Here is a 22,081-nt window from a genome sequence, read left to right on the forward strand (position 1 = left end):
AACTAGTCGGATGAGGCGTAGCCCCTATTGGTACATTCCCGTGAAGGCGGTGACCTCCTGACAGAACCGCATGAACGGCATGAAATGAATACCAAGACACAGCTGTAAAATCTAGAAAAAAAATGCCACAGCTTTATTTACCCAGTGGGATTATTTCAGGCTCAATGTACAGTGAGGGGTTCAGAATGGTCACACATCTCTACAGTGATAGGTTCAGAACGGTCACAAATCTCGATGGAGGTTTCAGCTCAGATTCTTCCCACCCATGTTCCCCTCATGAGACCAACACCACCATAGCGTTCATATGGCCACAGCATGGTTCTGTTCACTTTGCCGTCTTATTTTTAGAATCAAACCTGTGTCATTTCAACAGTGATCCAGCACTTGTCATGGGTTATATAATCCCACGCTCATTACAAAACACTATTTTTTTGCCAACTAAACATGGAGAACCCATGGAATAAAACCTCAATGAAAACACACACACAATGAGTTGACGGACAAACATGAACTGGAGATGTGGTATCACTGTTCAAGGTCCCATTGTATACAGTAGATGTGTTTGTGACTGCTTAAGGCTCAATCTCAATTTTGCTGCAGTACAAAAATAACTAGAAAGACAATTTACCGCAGGGGCATTTTAAACTTACTCCCGCACATGCACAGATTAAGTGGCACATGCCGAGAGAATGTATTACAAATTGCAATAACATTTTGTGTTTAAGAGGTTCACTGTTGTTTATATGCGAGTGTGCAAATCTTGCTCCTAGGCATAAAGGTTCTAATGAAAAAAGGAACCACAACAAGGCAGAAGAAATGTAGAAATATAAAGTTAAGTTAACTAGCAATGCAATTTATAAATGACTATCACAGACGATAGAGTGGTATTGTAACATACTTATGATAATCTTATTAAATTAGACTACTAGACATGCAACATCATGGCACAGGAAACAACACATGTGAAAAGGTGCTGGTGACAGATCTAAACAGTAATTGTAGTATTCATTCAGGCAAGTCCTTTTCCTTTTTTGTCAGAATAAAATCCCTTGAAGTTTGCATTTCCATCCAAGAAAAGGAGTGACATCCAGACGGAGTGACATTTGATAACAAGTGAGCAGGACAACACAGTTTAGAACATGACGAGTGTTATAAGCATGACTGAGTCTGTAGTGGATGTGCTCTGCCACAGGTCCACTGAAAGTCAACTTTCAGCTCCCTCTTCTCTCTCATTGAACATATGTACTGAATGGACTGTGGTGTCCAACGCATGGGCTCAGCCTCAGACTGTCTTGCATTGACAGGCTCGTACAAACTGGAAGAAAAAAACAAACAACCATATCAGTGTATAAACGACATATATAGACATACCGTTGCAACTTAAAGAAACTACAGTAGTTTGGATTTGAATTTTGATTTCTTGTATAAAATTTGGATTCAGTCTTGATATTTACCCTCTGGGGATCAATAAATTACCTAGTAGTTAGTTATTAGTTAGTTAGTGAGATCACAACAAAAAAGTGGAGTGTTGTCTATTCAACAGCCTTATGCATCAACCTTTCTGAATAGCCTATAATGGAAAAGAACCTGGGTATGTAGGCTGCTCAGCGTGGCCAGAGAGAATGGGAGTGTGGGCGTGTGATGAGGAAGGTGGCAGGATGCCCGAAGTAAAGGAAGCCTTTATGCCGGTAACCCGGAGCAGGTCTCTCAGTTTAGCTTAGATGTCTGCTGCCGTTCATCTCTTCACAATCTCTCTGCTCACGTTACACAGTGCTCCTTTGTACCAACCGTGTTGACACACATTCCACGGGAAGCCGGAGAATAGCTAGATATGATTTTGTTTGAGCCGGTTTTCACACCACTTGTAGAATGTCACAGGTTCCTTTTCTCTGATTGTGAGGTTAGAATAGCTCCAAGCTGAGGCTGCCTGAATGAAGGTGGGCTGGACGATGCTCCCTGCTCAGTGCTGTTAACTACCCACGGCAATCAAACAATAATATCATTGTGAATGGTTGTTGTTTTCTGTAACTCTGTTCCCGTTACAAAACATGGAATTCCTGTTAAAAAAGAAACAAGCATGGACTAAAAGGAGAAAAGATAACAGACAACCCTCACAAGGTAAGTCACGCTCACAGCAGACCTGGAACTACAAAGCAGTAACCAGGTTAATTAAGGCAAATAGAACACAGTTACAAGATAACTTACCAAAATGTCTGCTTTTAAAGGCACAATCCTTCCTCTGAAGTCCGGTGCATCTCTGCATGGTCCCCGCCGTCTTTCATGTCCTCCTCTTCTCCTCCTCCTTTCTCTTCTTTCTGTGGCTCCTCCTCTCCCAGGATCACGCTCTGGCGGACGCTGACCGAGATGACCAAGGCCTGCACGATGCCGTAGACCAGAGCAAACTGAGGCAGATACTCCTGGACCAGTAAAAGCAATCCCGCCATTCCAACCGCGGAGACAAAAAACATGGCCATCCCGTGCAGCCACAGCTTCAGGGCCCCCCGGACCCCTAAAACCTCCAGGACGAGCTTGGCGGGCGGGGAAACGGTCCAGAGAAAACCCACCACAAACAGGTCAAACAGGTGGCGGATGAAGTTGAAGCAGATCTCGTAGTGCTCGGGCACGATCTCGCCCTTCCAGGGCTGCGCGAAGAGACGGAAGGCGAACGGCTGCTGAGCAGCGGGGGGCGTGGGTGACGGCGGCGGGGTCTCGTAGTCCGAGAACTCCCCGTCACGGTCAGAGTCCCATCCTCCCGCGTTCCAACCGACACACTTCCTTTGTGTGAGCGCAGAGGTGCCCGTTCCTCTCGGCCAGAGGAAGTAAGAGGTCGGGAGGAACCTGTTCCACCATCTGGGGACACGTTTCGCTTCTTTGGCCTCAGTCTCCTGCTGCTGCCCTGCGCCGAGATCGTTGATGTCCATGGGCAGCAGTTTCTCCTCTGCCTCCCAGTACTCTTCGATTGTTTGGTCACTTTTCTTTCTGCTGAATCCTCCCCAAACCCAGGTTCTCAGCCGTCCCAGTCCCCAGCTGCTTGTTGTCTGCTCTTCCTCTGTCACATGTTGTTCGTCCCTCATGATGGCATTGTCTGACACAGCACTGCTACCCCATGGGCGGTATGTGACAACTGGACGCACCCACCCCCAAACACGTCCTACCACAGATGTCATGTCTACTTGCTTTGGCCGTCTGTCTCCCTTTTAAGTTGTCTCCTGCGCCGAGGAGGTCATTTACTTAACAACACTCTTTTAGCTTGAGTTTATGAGTGGAACTTTTCTCTCAGGTGTGCTCTATAGCAACCAGAGAACCGTTGTAAAGCAAGTCGGGCAAGGTAAAGTGAACACCGCCACACCTCTGGGTGGGTAGACTTAAAGGAAACGTTAGAATAGAAACCACCTGAGCTAAACTACCCCCACTTTACCACACAATACTACCGCCCGGGGGAAACTCCTACATGTGGAGGCTCAGCTACATGTCTGTCGCACAAATCTTCACCTTAGAGTTTGTAAACAGCCAGAAACGTGTAGGGGCTTCATTTGAACATATCTTAATAATAAGCCATCAAAAATGACACCAAACCGAATAATCATCGGATAAACAACTCGCTAGTACCTGGCTGATAGCTAACGTTAATCAGACAACAGAGCTAGCTAGCCATCAACTTCAGGAGGGCCAAACTAACGTTACTAATTAGCTGTGGTGTGGGAAAAATATTCAATTCGAACAGAAAATCAACTCAACCCCTTGGCGTACCTGTCAAGACAATGGAAATGTATTTTAATAAATCAGAAAACATCTAACGTTGGCTACCCTAACAACCGCTGGTAAAGATTAGCTGGCTAACGTTAGCTAGCTAAATATCCACCAACTAGCTAACGTTAGTTAGCACACACTCAAATCAGCAAGGATCTTTTAGTCTAAACGTTAACTAGCAACTACGGTAACTACTAACTAGTTCGACTACCGTTGTCACTTGAATGTGAGTAGGTACTATTGATTAGCTTCTTGAAACACTCCATGTACTCGCTCACCTTCCTTCTCCTTGGTGGCTGTGAGTCAGTTCAACGTCGGTGTGGATAAAACTACCGGACAAACTCGGTTTGCAAGCTACCGACGTGACGGTCCAGCCACGTAGACGTCAGGTTAACGGAGCCTAGATGTAGTCTCAACTGAACTTTTGTATAAGCGAGCCAAACCAAAGACGTCCATACAGGTTATTAAATCAAACCAGTTTATCAAACCTAGATGTCAAGTCACTTTGCCAGCTAGAGAATGGTAAACTGACACTGGCTGTACTTAATGAATTTCATGCCACTGCTTGTCTAGCAAAAGCTTAAGCCTCAAAAAGGGCAAGCAATTGGCGTTGAGCAGACGACTTCATTAAGAATGCCATCATGGGCAGTGAATGGCAGTGATTCAGAGAAATTAAAAACAGGCAGTTTGGATTAGGGTAAGAGTTCCATCTTTATTCAATTTAGGCATCTTCAGACTTTTATAAAAACAAGACAATTCACGAATTAAAGCATAAACCCCCTAAATCTTTTTTTTTTTTTTTTTTAAACAAATGACTGATCAGTGTTCATTGTAAAAGGCTGACATTGCTTACATTACACAGACAATATAACCAGTCTGATTCCACAGAGACAGGTCATTTCCTCAGACACGCAGAGGGCATCCTTGAAGGCTTTTGACACGAGGGGATGTGGGCTCCATTAAACCAGGACTTCAGCATTCCCCTGGTTTGTTCTGCACAAGTAACGCTAAGACATCTGTTGGAGCTGGATGCATGTTGTCTGAATCCCCAATTCTCCTGAAAAGCAAGATCCATTGAACAATTAAGACTGAGCTTATAATTGCATTATCCAAAAAAGGGCTATAATTGTGTCTCAGTGCGCTGCGAGTAGACATCAATTTTAATCAGTCGAACCGAAAATGCAATCATCATCAACACACTTGGTCCAAATGCCTAGCAGTGACTCAGGATGCTTACCAGAAGTCCCCTACTCAACTCCACACCATCCCTAGTTCCTGAAATGACAGTTAACCACAATTAATACATCTTCAGTCAATGGCCCTCTAGAATAGAAGACCGATATGTGAGGGTTCAGTGCACTGTGAAAGAGCTTCATGTTATAATCAGAGACTCTAGTCTAGTAAATCATCAATACACTCCACGTTCAGAACGGATCTTATCATTTACTGTACCAAACGTTTCACATACCAGGACAGGCTATTCCGTTTAATCAGGTCAGTCATCTGACGTACACCATGGAGAAACCAGGTTATTCCTGTAAGAGAGAAACAAGCCATCAGCACAACCCAACGCCAACAACAGGGTCATTTTAGTCATACAATGTTTGATCAGTGTATTGTGAAAGAGCTTCATGCTTTTGGTCAGAGACTCTAGTCCAAGAAATCATCATTAAACACATCAGAACATGCTGTTCTTTGAGGGGCAGTGTGACTGCACAACTCACCCAAACACCAGGCAAGGGAATAGCACCTCCTTCCGATCCTCCTCCTCCACAGTCCACCTAGAGGGGAAGGGTTTACAATCAAATCAGAACCAACTAAAACAATCATTGCATTGAGAGGACTGTCAGTATGCGTTGTCAGTGCACTGTGAAGAAGCATCATGTTGTAGTCAGAGACTCTAGTCAATGAATCATCATAAACGCATAACGTAAATTGTTTGAAGCCATCAGTTAAATGCCGCTGGTACTTACATTAGTGCTCCAAACTACATCATATCGGCGTCTCCTCTCCAACGCCACTGCCACCTGAGGGAGCTCGTTTGCCATTGCATCGTGCTGGCGTTCTTTCAGCTCCTACTTCCGGACCATGCTCTCCAGAGACCTGATGGGGGTGGGTAGTCCAGGCAGGAGATGGTGGTCTTCAAATGGGATGAGCCTCCGATCTGAATGATTGGCATGTTGGCGAGCCATGCCTACACGGCGGAGACGGTGGTCTCCGTGATGGCGGCGTGCATGGAGCGTAAAGACTCGTGGAGCCTCAGATGAGATGAAAGACGCGGGGATCCGCGGCCTCGCCGAGGCCCCGCTCCTGCTGGTAGCTGCAGGAGGAATTCGGCATGGACTGCATCCTCCTCCAGCACTTCAGAAATCTGTTTTCAATGTTAACTGACGTGGTGAATCTGTAAAGAGAATCCCACTTTAAACTTTAGAATAATGACTGCAAGTAAATGTATTAGGCATTGGAAGTAACGTTTCAAGACTTGCACATAGAAAACCGAATTACACGTGCTGCGCTGATGGTAGCTAGCTAACGGTAACTAGCAAAGTTACCCAGTGAGTAAATAAACTTACCTTGCCAAATAACTCCGGGGCAACCAATTTCGTTTGAAGTATTCGTAATAACGCCAAATTAAGTTTTCTATTCATCCTGTAATGGTCGTTGACCGCACAAGCTGCTGGGCGTTGCATGGACAGAAGCCGAAAGAACGAGAAAACCTCGTTCAGGACTTTTATACTGGGCCTGGGTCCTTCTTGTCCCCAAAGGGTGCCTTACGGCATGCCTGTCTTAGTCGCCATGACGTTTGAGAAATGTGAAGTGAGAAATCAAATGCAATACAAATATTTCAGTTAACATGTAATTAATAGGCTTTGAAACGATCTGAAAACGAAAGCAACTCAAATGGACAAAACTATCCTAAACATCGTTTTTGTAGTACAGTAGGCTACTGCCACGGGGGGTCGTAGTTTGCTCAAAGCAAATCACGCCATTTGTCCATGCATTGATCACGCGCATGGATGGAGATCACGCGAGATCACGCCCCACGCGCCGAGTCGCCACCGTTTTTTTCCTCAAATTGATTACGTCACGGACGTCGATGCATGAAGTGAAGATGGCGACCGCCTACGAGAGATACAATTTGTAAGTACCTCTACCTTTTTTTAACTAATGAACAAGCACGACCATGTGTCAATAACATTAACGTGTTGGGAAACTTAATTTTAAAATGAATAAATTTTAGGGACTTGTTGTCGTTGTCAAAAGTCGGTAGACAAACGCATTATATCAGACTGGACTGAACTTGCCCTGCCAGCTCTCTCTCGCTATGCAGAGTTTGCACTTGTCCCGATCCATTCGCTCGACCATATCCCGTCATGTAACACGTGAGGAACGCATGTTTGAGTGCAACATATTGGTGTTTTGTCATTTTGCTTTACGGCCACTTCTCGGTTGAATGAGCTCAGCTAACTTGACAATGCGATCACCGAAACTGCGGCAGTCACATGCGGAACATGAAGGTAGGGTGGAGACCTGGGTGTGTTGTCATGACAGGTCTGGGTAGTATAGATCTACCTGTGCTCTTTTAGGGAAGGCAGTTTGTCAAATTGAGTGTAGGAACTATTATACCTGTCTGGGTATGAATTCTGACGAATCTGGAATCAGAGATGGCATACATCAAAACAAAGTTTGAAAGGAATAGTATTAGGTATTAGTAGTACATCACATGCCTATACCTTTACTGATCCCACACACTCTTTTGGCATGAGTCTGTGATTTGAAAAATGTTAAGTTTAAGACCTTAACAAATGAGCTTTCGTTTTGTATGAAACGTCACTTCTCCTGCAGTTGCTGGCAGATTGAGTGTATTATCCACTCCACTATAAACCTGCCTAGGAGGAGGCCACATTTATGGTGCAGGATTTTCCAACTCTGAGCTTGCAGGGCTGTTCAGCCCTCGTGCACCATTTAATAAATCAGTCGAGGTTTAGAGGCAAACTACACTTGCTATGAATAATGCATTGCTTCATTTAACTATTCCTTTAACAGCCTTTGGCGTATGGAGTTCTGAGGCTCCGATAAACGTATAGGCCAGGGCCTTAATTGCTGGAAGTATTGCAGAATCCCGTGAATACTTCTAATCTAATCCTGCAACACTGATGCAATCTGACAAGCTGTGCAGAGTTGCTTCAGTGCAGACAGCAGCAACTGAGAGCAATTTGATCATTCTCCCTAATAGTCATATTCACCTGATAGGCCAAGCCCTCTTGTCATGAGGGGAAAACAATTACTGAATGTCCATGCTTGAAGACTGAAGCCAGAATCTCCCTTCTTCATCTCCGTTGATGTCTATGTCTCCTGTTGGTGTGTTGGATTATACAGCTCAGTTGGTAGAGCGGGTCGTTCAGTGATCGAAGGGTCAGTGGTTCGAATCCCAGCTCTGACTGTCCACATGTCGAAGTGTCCTTGAGCAAGACACCTAACCCCAAATTGCTCCCAATGAGCAGGTTAGCACCTTGCATGGCAGCTACCGCCATTGGTGTGTGAATGTGTGTGTGAATGGGTGAATTAGAGGCCATTGTAAAGCGCTTTGAGTGCCGCTAAGGTGGAAAAGCGCTATATAAGTGCAGTCCATTTACCATTTACAGCGGTTGTGACTGCCAGCTAAAAACATTGAGGTGGCTCGCTTTCACATTTCCCTCATATGCTGCTGTAAGCTCATACCTGTTTATTGCAGTTGACCTCTTTTATCACTAAGCCTCCTCTGCAGGGTTTTTCCTGCACAGAGGTTTTTTTGGCGCCTCCCAAAGAGATTGTAGCCAGAGCCAAAGGAAAATCACCAGTGCCAAAATGCTAAAAATTTAGAATAAAAATAGCCATTCAAATCCTCTCCAAATGTTTTTGATAGCTTGTTTCAAGTGCAGCTCATCCTTCTTTCTTGCATTGTCCATGATTTGGACCACTAGTAATCGAGATAATTAATGGACGGGTTATCAGTATCTTATATCCATTTTGTGTCATGTCGGGAGATTTCCCGCGATTGTGAAAAGTGAGCTCAGTCAGAACGACAGCTAAGAGTATAGGCCTATACTCGGGTCGTTCAGTGATCGAAGGGTCAGTGGTTCGAATCCCAGCTCCGACTGTCCACATGTCGAAGTGTCCTTGAGCAAGACACCTAACCCCAAATTGCTCCCAATGAGCAGGTTAGCACCTTGCATGGCAGCTACCGCCATTGGTGTGTGTGTGAATGGGTGAATGAGAGGCTATTGTAAAGCGCTTTGAGTGCCGCTAAGGTGGAAAAGCGCTATATAATTGTAGTCCATTTACCATTTACCATATACATGCTGGTAGGCTACTCGGCATAAAACCGAACGATCACCCCCCAGAGACCCATTCTGAGCCAGGAAAAAACTACTCTGTGGTTTATTTTTCTCCCTCCTCCTCCCACAGGCACACGACCCCAGAGAAGTTCTTCATCGAGGCCTGCGATGACGGCGCAGACGCGGTCCTGGCCATCGACAGGGTGTCCTCGGAGATGACCCTCACAGGTGAAACCTGTGCCCCATCTCTGAGCACCTTTTAGTAACAGAGAAACGCTACCATTGATAATGATTGAACTGCTCCGATCAGTTGTGGCAGCGTACCTTTGGAGACCCTGTCAGTTGAATCAAGGCAGTGACACTTTCTACCCTAGCTCCAGCTGCCATATTTGGTCTTTAAATATCCTCATACAAGATATTTCTTGCTTTGTCATAATATTGGTTTGAGTGCCCTTTTTTATTATAGTTGCTGAAAGGGTTTTTTGACCTAATGGAGTTCCTGGTATGAAGAACATTTTGAATATTTGATGGGCCTGTAAAGTCCAGGACATTAGGGCGCCATCCATGTTGGAGCGGTGCCTCGTGAGAGCGCAGGGAGAATCAAAGCGGTTTTAAAATGGTTTACCGGCCGCCATCTTGCCATCTCCGCCTCGTGTTCTTACAGTACAGAGCCTGTGTGTGTGTGTGTGTGTGTTAAAGATTGTGATGTCATATTTTTCGGCAGGGAAAAAAGATGTGCCTCCATCGGCATCCACCAGGCCCATCTGCGGCGTCCTGGGAACCATTCGCCTGGTTGCGGGTTCGTAGGGCGAGACCGGAGCCGTCTGGGCTTCACTGTGCTTCTGCTGCCTTCCTTTTGTATCGGAGACGTGACGGGATTCCCGTGATTTCAGCCATTTTGCTCGGGATAAAAAAAATCGACCCCAACTTCATCCACGTCAGCTGCTGACGTCAATCAAGACGGCTACTCCACGCATCAACAATAAGTGAAAGCTTTAATAAGACTGTTTATTAGCACTTCTGTCTTATTTGTGTCTCATTAAATCAGTCGTACACACCGTGCTGTCCAACGTCTATCAGTGGACAATGTTGCTACGAAGTTAGTATGCGCAAAATAGAATAGTCCGTTATCAACTGGTATTGCTAACTTGGCTAGAACTACAAAGTTGGGTTTTCCCATTTTGTTTCTGAAACACGTTCAACTGGGATACGACGTCGTCCTGGTCGCCAAATCCGGAGTTCCGATACAAAAGGAAGGCAGCATCGTACTGTACAACATGTCACTGACTGGGGAAGCAGATGACGGTCGGCGTGATCTTTGAACCATCATGCTTCCTCCGCGCGCAGGGATGTACCTGATCGTGATCACCAAGAAGAAGAACATGGGCCGCCTGCTGGGCCACGCCGTGTGGAAGGCCGTCGATTTCGACATCATCTCCTATAAGAAGACGGTGCTACACCTGACAGAGAACCAGGTGGCCAAACACTCTCATTCATCCAAACACTCTGCTTCGTCTGGCTGGTGGGTTTTTATAAGCATGGCTAGCTTTACTGAGGAGGATCAGCCCATCCACCTCCAGGCCGACTGTCACACAGCTTCATGTTGTGACCCTGTCATGGGCCTGGGTTCATCTCCGACCCGGAGGGGGTGACAGTCGCGTGGCTTGTTTCACCTGGGATCATGTTTGTTCTCTGCCGGTGGAATCACGCAGCGCTATCTGATTTCAGCAGCGGCTGACGATGTACATTATTCATCACAGCTGCTATTCCTGGGGCTCTCATTGAAAGGCTGACCCTGGCTTGAGACTGTAAGTCTCTCATTGACAGACAAGCCCTGGCTTGAGGGTGTAAGTCACGCTAATTACCCCTGGGCAGCTGAGACACGCACGGTCTGAATATCTGCTAACACGGCTGACTCATATTCATCTGGAGACTGATGAAAATAATCCATGAATATTATTCATTTTTGCACTAATTGGCAATATTCATTTTGGTCTGTTTGTTTATGACGCCAACAGCCTTATGCATTGACATGGGTTGAAGAGAGAGAGAGAGAGAGATATGGTAGACAGTACTCGAGGGAGTTATACTGCCACGACGACAGTGGTTTTAAACAGCAGAACACAGTGGGTCAGATGATCAGAGATAGATAGATACCTACCGACTGACCGACCTACCTACCTACCTACCGAGGAGGTGTATGGGTGTGGTGTCCAGGTGCTTTGGAATTCTTGTAACTGCTTGTCCTTACACTATGTTATCAGTGCTAATAAGTTCATCATTCCAGTCCTCGATACTCAGCTAGACATGGAACGGTTCCCAAACGGCTATCTGTATCATTCTCATCTACTTATCCCATCCGATCATGAATGACTATGACTATGTTCATGACATAGGCAGTGCAATTAAATACACTGCAGTGGTGCCCAAGACAATAAAGTATAATCAATCAATCAACAACGTTCAAGTATACAGTTGTACAGGGGGGCAGTGGTAGGCCAACAGGAGGTTGGGGTGGGGTGTCAGGAAGGTCACGAGAGTGGGATTGAGAGACTGGTCCGTCAGAACACACCACGTGCAGGGGAGGGAGGGGTGTAGGGCTGTAGAGGGTGAGGAGGTATTAGGGTGTAGAGGGTGAGGAGGTATTGGGGTGTAGAGGGTGAGGAGGTGTAGTGAGGAGGTGTAGGGCTGTAGTGAGGAGGTGTAGTGAGAAGGTGTAGGGCTGTAGTGAGGAGGTGTAGTGAAGAGGTAGGGCTGTAGTGAGGAGGTGTAGGGCTGTAGTGAGGTGGTGTAGTGAGGAGGTGTAGTGAGGAGGTGTAGGGCTGTAGTGAGGTGGTGTAGTGAGGAGGTGTAGTGAAGAGGTAGGGCTGTAGTGAGGAGGTGTAGTGAGGAGGTGTAGTGAAGAGGTAGGGCTGTAGTGAGGAGGTGTAGTGAGGTGGTGTAGTGAGGAGGTGTAGTGAAGAGGTAGGGCTGTAGTGAGGAGGTGTAGTGAAGAGGTAGGGCTGTAGTGAAGAGGTGTAGTGAGGAGGTGTAGGGCTGTAGTGAGGCGGTGAAGTGAGGAGGTGTAGGGCTGTAGTGAGGAGGTGAAGTGAGGAGGTGTAGTGAAGAGGTAGGGCTGTAGTGAGGAGGTGTAGGGCTGTAGTGAGGAGGTGAAGTGAGGAGGTGTAGGGCTGTAGTGAGGAGTCATGGTGGTGTAGCGGGGAGTTGCGGAGGTGGACAGTCACGTCAGGCCTCTCTCCACGGCTCCCTCAGCTAACAGGCTTAGTGTCCAGATCCTATTATCCCGGCGGAGAGCCCTGCTGAAAACCTGCCTGGTATTAGCGGGTAGCTTAGCGTAACACGAAGCACTGCTGCCTGTGCGCGCAGCAAAGCCCGGCTTGTTTCTCTCCTCAGGGGAGGGGGCGCGGAGGATTAGGACGAGGCCCCTAGCCTCACACGGAGGGCTAGTGTGTCAGGGAGGAGGTGATGTCATCAGCGGAAACAAGGCCTCGCATCACAGCTCGGGGTTGATGAAATAATGTGTCCGTGTCCGACAGCGACGCCATCTTTGAGACTGTTACGGGGTTGGTAAGAGGGGGTGATGCGTTTTCACCAGGGTGTGTGACCCTGGTGACCCCCTATTTAAAATAATGACCAGTTTTACAGCCTTTGCGCAACTCATGCACACTCTGGTAAGAAGTAAGTAGCCTTGAGAACCAATGGTTCTCGAGCCTAGTGGCCCATAGGGCAGGGGCCTGTCTCCTGATTCCTTAGCATGAGGCAGCATGATGTACAAGTACACTCCCTGGACATGACGCTAGTGTTTAGCAGGGACTTGCCCCCAATCCAACCCTTGATGCAAGAAGGCATCGGGTACCTTAATAGTCTTTGGTTTTATAGTCTTCGGGATCGAACCCCCAACCTCCCAATCTCAGGGCAGGCACTCTAACCACAAGGTCACCGAACTGGTCGCACACTCTGGTGACAGTTGAAAAAGAAACTCTGTTATGATACTGCCCACAGCCACCTAAAAAAACACCACTTTATCTTGTCCAGGCTGAGGACAACAAGACGTTCCTGTCCATGCTGAGGAACGTGCTGACCACAGACGGCTTCTACTTCTGCACCGACTTTGACCTGACCCACACCCTCCAGAGGCTGGCCAACACCAGCCACGACTTCCAGGAGATGAGCCTTCTGGAACGGGTAGGACATTACATTACGTTAGTCATTCAGCAGGACACTTTTATCCAAAGCAACTTAGCATAATTGCATTTAACATAGGCGGTCGGCATACTACTACTCGCCAGAACTCGTTTCTAAACAAGTGACTAAGAGCATGATCTAGTGCTAAAGCCAAAGTGCAAGAGTATCAAAATCTGATACAATAGTATAATAGTATCACACACACTCTCTCAAGACAGAATGATCAGATTCAGTTGAGAAGTCGTCAGGCGTGTCCTAGGTAGTGAGATGTTATCGTTGTGCTCACAGAGTGAACATATTGTACCGCACAGCGGTTGTCCACTTTCTCCTCAACTCAAACCCCCTTTGACGTTCTCCTCAGCTCAAAGCACGTCTGACCGGTTTGATGGCGCTGTCATAGATCTGACACTGTGGGGAAAGTCACTGGGTTCATTTGTGGTTTAGGGTTAGCGTAGTTGCTAGGTTGACTGATGTACTGACTTGAGCCTTTTCCGTTTTTCAGGCGGACCAGAGATTCGTCTGGAACGGGAACCTCTTGAGAGAATTTTCCGCACAACCAGAAGTGAGTGTGATCCTCTCAAAGTAACCTTCTAAAACCACGCCTCCTCCTCTGTCTGACTACCAACACCAAAAAACAACAGTTAACCGGTTCTTCTCTTCTCTGACAGCTGCACAGGTTCGCCCTCCCTGTTGTCCATGGATGTATCCTTGTCTGTATTACTAGTCACATTATAATAAGGCATTATTAGCATCATTAGCATCAGCATTATTTCATGCTAATCTGAACTAATTTATCCTAACTAATGCACGTTCTGTGTTGCATTGAAAAATAGATGGTTCTACCTTGGCTATTACTGCAAAAGAGAAAATATCTCAGTCAATCTTCTCAGTCGGTCTGCCTCGTTAAATAAAATGAAAACAAGTGTGTTGGTCTGTGTGTATGGTCTGTGTGTGTGCATGGTGTTTGTCTGTGTGTATGGTCTGTACATGGTCTGTGTGTGTGTGTGTGTGTGTGTGTGTGTGTGTGTGTGTGTGTTGGTCTGTGTGCATGGTCTGTGTGTGTGTGTGTGCATGGTGTTTGTCTGTGTGCATGGTCTGTACATGGTCTGTACATGGTCTGTGTGCATGGTCTGTACATGGTCTGTGTGTATGGTCTGTGAGTGTGCATGGTGACGGTTTGTTTGTGTGTGTGTGTGTGTGTGTGTGTGTGTGTGTGTGCATGGTGTTGGTCTGTGTGCATGGTGTTGGTCTGTGTGTATAATCTGTGTGTGTGCATGGTGTTGGTCTGTGTGTATAATCTGTGTGTGTGCATGGTGTTGGTCTGTGTGCATAGTCTGTGTGTGTGCATGGTGTTGGTCTGTGTGCATGGTCTGTGTGTGCATGGTGTTGGTCTGTGTGTGTGTGTGTGTGTGTGTTGGTCTGTGTGCATGGTCTGTGTGTGTGCATGGTGTTGGTCTGTGTGTATAGTCTGTGTGTGCATGGTGTTGGTCTGTGTGTATAGTCTGTGTGTGCATGGTGTTGGTCTGTGTGTATAGTCTGTGTGTGCATGGTGTTGGTCTGTCTGCATGGTCGTTGTTCCTAGTCTATGTGCACGGTCTGTATGCATCGTCGTTGTGCTGGCCTGATGCTCTCCAGTGTGTTTGCGTTTGACCCCTGACCCCGCGGTGCAGTCATCATGATGAAGCCGTGTCGCATCAACGGGAAGATCTTTGAGTGGGTCCTGATCTCCAGGAGGAGCTGTTTCCGCGCCGGGGTCCGGTACTACGTCAGAGGTAAACGCCTTCTCCACCACTAACACTCCCTCCAGGAAATACACCTGACCACGGTTCTTCAATACAGATTCATTTATTTTCTAACCCATTTTCGACTTAATCAAATCCACCGTCGAACTATACGCAATATACAGCATAAAATAAATACACATTCAAACGCTTCACAGAAAAATGCAACGACAAATGTACGACAAACAAATGCATAACGAAACATACCTCACTGGCCGCACATTACCGCGAGGAAATGAGTCCTTTCGATTTAAAAGACGTCTTCAACATAAAACCATGAATTAAACCAAACTTCAAAACATCAGTCTTCTTTGACTTGGCAATATAATGACACACTTAAACGGACATTATTAAACTTCTAAACGGAGCTTGGCCTACTTCTTCTGCATGCCAACATGCCATAACGCAGGCTACACCTGTCTGTCCTCATGTCCGGACGGAAGTTGTTGCGATCAAAGGGTTCCCGTGTAGCACATAACATAAAAGATGTTCTCATGTAACAGTGTAACACAACAAATCAATAGTTGTGAAAATAAAATCATACACATATATGAAACAAATGAAATCATGTTTAAAATAGGCTTAAAACAAATATGAAACAAATGAAATCATGTTTAAAATAGGCCTAAAACAAATAATAAGAGCAAATGACATTTATGGCAGTTAAAACCACAGAGGACATTGTGGGCGGCCGTGGCTCAGGAAGTAGAGCGGGTCGTCCAATGACCGCAGGGTTGGCGGTTTGATTCCCAGTGAGCAGGCTGGCGCCTTGCAGGGCAGCTGGCCGCCAATGGTGTGTGAATGGGTGAATGAGAGGCCATTGTAAAGTGCTTTGTCCGTTAAGGTAGAAAGGGACTATAAACAGTGCGGTCCATTTACCGTTTACTATTCACGGCCCCTGTGAGAGGACAGATGCAAATGCAGATCAATAACCATAGAGTACAGGGGAGGTAATGGTCTCCCTAATGCTGTTGTCTAATTGTCCTGTTGTTGTTGTTATTGTTGTCGTTCCCCAGGCATCGATTCAGAGGGCCACGCTGCTAACTTCGTGGAGACCGAGCAGATCGTTCTGTACGAGGGTGGGAGGGCTTCGGTTGTTCAGGCGAGTTTGAAGACGACAGAGAGACCTCCGGACCCCAATCACCGTCCTGTTCCCTCACACTGATTAACAAAAACCCTTGAGGCGGAACGAGACGTTTAACGGAAATCTATATCCTAACCGGCTGCCTCCGTCTCTCTCCACAGACGCGAGGCTCCATGCCCTTCTTCTGGTCCCAGAGGCCCAACCTCAAATACAAGCCCAAGCCTCAGATCAGCCTCACAGCCTCACATGTACTGGTGTTTTGTTTTGTTTTTTGGGGGGGGTTCATTGTATGTTTGCCTGTGAGTCTGAATCATGGACTAACGACGGTCAATTGTCCTTCACAGATGGATGGTTTCCAAAGGCACTTCGACTCTCAGGTCCTCATCTATGGGAAGCAAACCATTCTGAACTTGGTAACCTCCTCTCTCTTAATCCTAGCTAGCCAGCTAACGTTAGCCGAGTCATAACAAAATACTCCGGCCAGCTGTCGTAACGATGTCAGTAGCCATGTTTCCATCCACACGTTTTATGCAAATTAAGTTATATCGAATGAAAAATTCCTTATGGAAACAGTAAAATTCGATTAAAAATCATGAAAATCAACAAAATGTTTGTACTGTCGATCTCATCGGATTTGCTCTTGTTCGATAAAAGTCTTTTGTGATAAATGCTTTATCCGATTTAAAGCTCTAGATGGAAACGCACGTTCACCGGCTTTATTCGCATTCATATTTTTAGCGATCCTCACACAATTCGATTGACAAGTGGATTGAAACATGACTACTGTTCTGTTCCGCCACCAGGATGCACACGAATGAGCACTGTTCGCATCAGTGGAAATGGTCCTCTGTGTTAAAGATCACTTGGTGTATCGTTGCGCGACAAAAGACAGCGAGACGTTTTGTCTTCCAGGTCAACCAGAAGGGCTCGGAGAAACCGCTGGAGCAGGCCTTCGCCAAGATGGTGGCCGGCATGGAGAACGGCATGATCAAGTTAGTGGCTCTCTCTCATTCCCGCGGTGTGCAGCGATACCCGTCCTGCACTCGTATCACTAACACCTCTGCACGTCTCTCTCACGTCTCCAGCTACGTAGCGTTTGACTTCCACAAGGAGTGCAGTAAGATGAGGTGGGACCGTCTGCAGATCCTGGTGGACAGCGTGGCGGAGACGCAGGACGACTACAGGTAACCCCCCGGCTCTTTAGGGACGCTTTCGGGGAAGATAAACCAGCCCTCTGTACTGCATATACAGGAACAGTGGGTGTAAGAGTCTCTCTTTCTCTCTCTCTCTTTCTCCCCCCCCCTCTCTCTCGGTCTCTCTCTCTCCCCCCCTCTCTCTCCTTCTCTCTCTGTCTCTCTCTCTCCCCCCTCTCTCTCTCTCTCTACCCCCCTCTCTCTCTTTCTCTCTCTGTCTCTCTCTCTCCCCCCCTCTCTCTCTGTCTCTCTCTCTCTCTACCCCCCCCCTCTCTCTCTTTCTCTCTCTGTCTCTCTCTCTCTCTACCCCCCCCTCTCTCTTTCTCTCTCTGTCTCTCTCTCTCTGTCTCCAGCTACTTCATGATGGACACAGGGGGGAAGGTGGTGTGCCAGCAGAAGGGGACTTTCCGCAGTAACTGCATGGACTGTCTGGACAGGACCAACGTCATCCAGAGCCTGCTGGCCCGACGCTCCCTCCAGTCCCAGCTGCAGGTGTGGGGGGGGGGAGGGGTAATGGGACAGGACCAGGGGGTTTGGGGGAGGTAACCTTGTGAGACCATCCTGATCTCGCGAGCTCACATTCAATTTCGCACGACAGCTTAGTCTGGACTTTTATGCTCTGATTACGTGTTGACCGGGCCAATCGGAATGCTGTTCTAGAGCATAGCTCCTGATTGGTTCCCGTGGCTCTCCCGAAGCAGCGAGCAGTAACGTTAACGTTAGTAGAATAAACACCACGAGTACAGTTATTGCAGAAATAGACTCAATAATAACAATTAAAGAAGAATAAACAGAGCACGGAGCTTCTCGGAAAAGACGTTTTTGCTGCTCTTCCGACTGGATTTGGCACGCTGGATTTTTGTTACGCTGTTTGGCTGAAGGAGTCTGTCAAGGCCAGTAGTCCCGCCCTCAATAATCGTTGTAGATAGGAGGAAGGCCAGACTGATGTGCGGAGGGAAACAGAATGTCAGCGCGATGGATCAGGATGGTCTCACGATGCCGAGGGGGGGGGGGGGGGGGATCCATGTCTTTTCCCCACACATTTAAGACAATGTTATTGGCGAGTTGGTGAGTAAACCGATTAAATTGCTGAATCGTTCATACTTGCCTCTAGCGTTTACTTTTAACAATAACCTGCGTTTCCCTGGTGAATGTCCACAGAGGCTGGGCGTCCTCCATGTTGGCCAGAGGATAGAGGAGCAGGCCGACTTTGAGAAGATCTACAAGAATGGTAACCCCCCCCCCCACACACACACACACACACCTTTTAATGAACTGCAGCTACCTGTAGATACCGTATTAACATAGTGTATCTTTTATCCGGTCTCCCGCACTGATCTCTGACAACGTTTCTGTTGGCTTTTCCGGCAGCATGGGCTGACAATGCCAACGCATGTGCTAAGCAGTACGCAGGCACAGGAGCGTTGAAGACTGACTTCACAAGGTGCGGTGTTGAAACACACACACATACACACGCACACACACCTGGATTAGCCGCTGTCATCCGTTTGGTCTAGCTAACGGTTGTCATATTTCTCTTCCGTCAGAACCGGGCAGAGGACCATGTGGGGCCTGGCGATGGATGGATGGAACTCCATGATCCGCTACTACAAGAACAACTTCTCTGATGGATTCAGACAGGCACGTTACGGTTCTATTTGACATATTTTAAGTTGGAATTCCTCTATGTAGTCAGAGAGAGAGAGACCTATGAAGATCTGTCCACTTCCAGCTCTGTTGACTAATGTTTTTTTTCCCCCCCAGGATTCCATTGACCTGTTCCTTGGTAATTATTCTGTGGATGAGACCGACGGGCCGACCCCCCTCCACGTCCAGAAGGACAGGAAGTTCCTCACGGTGAGTGACCAAAGCTCACGCCTGGAAACGGAATGTACCACGTGGGTCATAAATAGGGGTGGGGACTCATTATGACATCCCAGGCTAAACTGAGAGAGTAACGTGTTCTCTCTCTCTCTCTCTCTCCCTCCCCCCCCCCCCCCTCTCTCTCTCTCTCTCTCTCCCTCCCCCTCTCTCTCTCTCTCTCTCTCCCCCCCCCCTCTCTCTTACAGCTGCTATCCATCATGTTGTTGGCCTTCGCCATGTGTATCATCTGCCTCTTCAGGGCTGGTAAGGTTCTCTCCTCTCTGTGACCGTCACCGTCAGGTGACCCTGGAGGACATGCTGGCAGCTTCCGCCTGCCTGAGACACCCGCACGTCACGTGACATGTCATACCTCGGATGGATGACACCGACTGATTGTGTTGTCCCATCTCCTAGGCGACACGCTGACCGAGACCCTGACCTACGCACTGGTGTGCGGCGCAGCCGGCGCCACCACCGCCACCATCATCGTCCTCAACGGGCGCGACTTTGTGGACGCCCCTAAGCTGGTCCAGAAGGAGAAGATGGACTGAGCGCGCGTTTGTGTGTGTGCGTGCGTGCGTGCGTGTGTGTGTGTGGGTGGGAAGCAGCTCGGTCCAGCCGATTCGTTTACCTCTTCATCCTCCTCCTCTTCATCTCTGCTGCTCCGGATCTGGTCTCTGCGCCGACCTGCTCTCCATGTTGTCCCTCCAGAGTTCCATTAAGGTCTCTGTGGTTATCATGAAGCAGACTTATTGCATCTACTCTAAAAGTCAACAGCCCCCCCTCCCCCCCCCACACTTGACCAAACTCCCCCTCCCCCTCTACGTGGCATTCCCCTCTGTCCAACATTCCTGACCTCCTGGTGATGTACTGTATATGCGTGCCGTACGGTGGCGTGTCATTCCTCTGTGTGTGGTGGTGGTGGAGTGGGCTGCTGTTGTATCGGTCAACCTTGTTTACCTGATCACTGTTCTCCCTCCTTCCTCCCCGAGGTCTCTGTGGATCTTTCATAGCACTTTAGTGAAATGCGCCAGCATTCCTCTTTTTTTCCCATTCAGAAAGTCATATGACAGAAAAGCCCCACCGCCCAGCTGTAGAACTCGTGCATTTGAGCGCATGTGTACTCCTTAACTACAGGGAGCCCACAGACAGCGATTAAGATAAGTCTCAGACCAGTACTGTGTGCTCACTGGAGATTTGAAGATGTTTTTTTTAATCGAGGGCAAGGGTTGACCTTTTCCTCAGAAAAACGGTAGAAATTCACAAAGAAATAGTTGTTCGGATAGGAGCCAGTGTGATGTCATGTGTGTAACAAGCCTTACTAAACGACTAATTGTAAGATCATATACGACTAAACTAGATAATTCTAGACAAATATGAAGTTGGAGGTTGGGGTGGGAGTTTGAGAATGTCTTCCGATGAATCTAATAATCATGCATAGTATTTATTGTGATTCTATTTTAGTAAGGGCTTCTTGCTAAATCTTACCATCTTATTTTTGCACTTTGAGTGAACATAATGAGTTGCACATGGTGCTGTTTGAGAAATGAGTGGTGGTGTGGGAGATGATTAAGTTTTCATTTGATCAGGACCAGTTGTGTCTGTGGTAAATGTTACTATATTGTAGACTAGCCACAAAGTCATGTCAGTGTGTTCCAGTATTTTGGGATTGCTGTGTTCTAGATTCAGAATCTAAATCACTCATAGACCACTGCCTTACAAGGTGCCCCTCAGTACGGGAGGGGATAAACATCTGGATCATTCCTATTACTATCTTGAATATATATTGGGGTATTTTAAATCTTGCACTGGGCTTCAGGTTGACTTCAGACCTGCTGTGGTAGGGGACGTAGGCTGCTTTGTTGCTATGCCTTTTTGCGTCTGCTTCCTGACTCGATATTTCACAGTCACATTCCACGTCAAACGGGCTAGACTGCGCCTGTGCTCACAGCTTCCCATGCAGCAACATACAGTCTAGGCCCATGCTTCTCTCTAGATAACCATTGCAAACTAGCATTTCCATGAAGTCATCAGATAAGTTGATGCTATAACTAATTCAACCAGGGGAACTATTCAGGAATGGGGGGGAAACCCTAGACTGACGTCCGATATCTACTGTGCTCCCACTGTCCGCGCTCACACTCTCTCTGATGGGCTCTCGGGTGGAACATGTATCAGACCCTCATAATCACTTCATGTATATTTTACAATGAGATTTGTATTTTTAACACTTACATTTCTTGTAAACTGAAGGCATGAAACGGGGATTATATTTGGGAAACAACACGGACATTGGCATGTATCTTTCTTGAATGATTCACATGGGGGATATTTTTTTTCATATGTTTTGGGAATTGTGATGGTGTTTATTATGCGAAGGAGTGGATTCTGGGTAAGAGACGGATCCTCCTCCTCAGTTGTCTAGAGGATTGCACTTAAGCTTTGTCTTCTACAGCCCAGATTACTGTCATGCACTGGGGCCATAGGGTTTCAATGTACCAAATGGGATTTTAAGATGACATGTTACTGAGCACTGGGGTTAGGAGGCTTTTGATTGCAAAATGTGAGATTCTAGGTTGCTGCTTAGTCTAAAGAAAGTGGGGGAAAAATATAATTCTATATACTGTATATCATTCGAAATATATCAACTCCTGCCTATTGAACTCACATTGCACATGCCTTTATAGAGCAGTCACCATCTATCTGGCATTGTCAAACATCCCAGTTTCCCTAAGTTACATAGTTGTGAATAGAGTTGTGTTTCTGAAACTTTAAAGACTTTCTCATTTCATTTTCTGATTTTGTTTATTGACAATAAACTCCGATTAAAATAGCTATGCCTGAATTACTTTTATTTTCTATTGGTTCATTCAAGATATATAAGGGACTTTTATTGTGAAAGCCGGT

The 22,081-nt window shown here is 46.9% G+C and overlaps 2 protein-coding genes and 1 long non-coding RNA gene across 3 annotated transcripts; 1 reads left to right on the plus strand and 2 right to left on the minus strand.

The window, feature by feature from the left end:
* Positions 1-218: 218 nt before the first annotated feature.
* Positions 219-3,074, minus strand: cUnh6orf47 (chromosome Un C6orf47 homolog; the record flags this gene model as incomplete). Its single annotated transcript, XM_084455014.1, has 2 exons — positions 219-1,315; positions 2,206-3,074. One exon carries the CDS (start codon positions 3,072-3,074, stop codon positions 2,220-2,222), a length of 855 nt encoding a protein of 284 aa, XP_084311140.1. The 3' UTR covers positions 219-1,315; positions 2,206-2,219.
* Positions 3,075-4,487: 1,413 nt separating this feature from the next.
* Positions 4,488-6,450, minus strand: LOC311323413. Its single transcript, XR_014630954.1, has 6 exons — positions 6,324-6,450; positions 5,724-6,151; positions 5,475-5,531; positions 5,219-5,285; positions 4,988-5,025; positions 4,488-4,807 (listed from the first exon to the last, which is right to left on the minus strand). It is a non-coding gene; the product is annotated as an uncharacterized lncRNA (long non-coding RNA).
* Positions 6,451-6,859: 409 nt separating this feature from the next.
* sacm1la (SAC1 like phosphatidylinositide phosphatase a) lies at positions 6,860-21,894 on the plus strand. Its single transcript, XM_084455755.1, has 20 exons — positions 6,860-6,891; positions 9,199-9,296; positions 9,793-9,867; positions 10,416-10,543; positions 13,104-13,253; positions 13,756-13,815; positions 13,922-13,955; positions 14,924-15,025; positions 16,051-16,136; positions 16,280-16,366; positions 16,463-16,531; positions 17,031-17,110; positions 17,204-17,302; positions 17,665-17,803; positions 18,473-18,542; positions 18,683-18,755; positions 18,859-18,952; positions 19,076-19,168; positions 19,381-19,438; positions 19,589-21,894. Exons 1-20 carry the CDS (start codon positions 6,863-6,865, stop codon positions 19,723-19,725), a joined length of 1,761 nt encoding a protein of 586 aa, XP_084311881.1. The 5' UTR covers positions 6,860-6,862; the 3' UTR covers positions 19,726-21,894.
* Positions 21,895-22,081: the final 187 nt, after the last annotated feature.

The sequence above is a fragment of the Borostomias antarcticus genome, assembly GCF_949987555.1.
Source record: "Borostomias antarcticus genome assembly, chromosome: 21".
Lineage (NCBI taxonomy): Eukaryota > Metazoa > Chordata > Actinopteri > Stomiiformes > Stomiidae > Borostomias > Borostomias antarcticus.

Excerpts from the sequence above, each read along its gene's own strand:
- sacm1la (XM_084455755.1), top strand. The coding sequence starts at position 6,863 with ATGGCGACCGCCTACGAGAGATACAATTT. Across the intron at positions 6,892-9,198 it reads GCCTACGAGAGATACAATTT|GCACACGACCCCAGAGAAGT; the intron begins GTAAGTACCTCT and ends CTCCTCCCACAG. Across the intron at positions 13,816-13,921 it reads AATTTTCCGCACAACCAGAA|CTGCACAGGTTCGCCCTCCC; the intron begins GTGAGTGTGATC and ends CTTCTCTGACAG.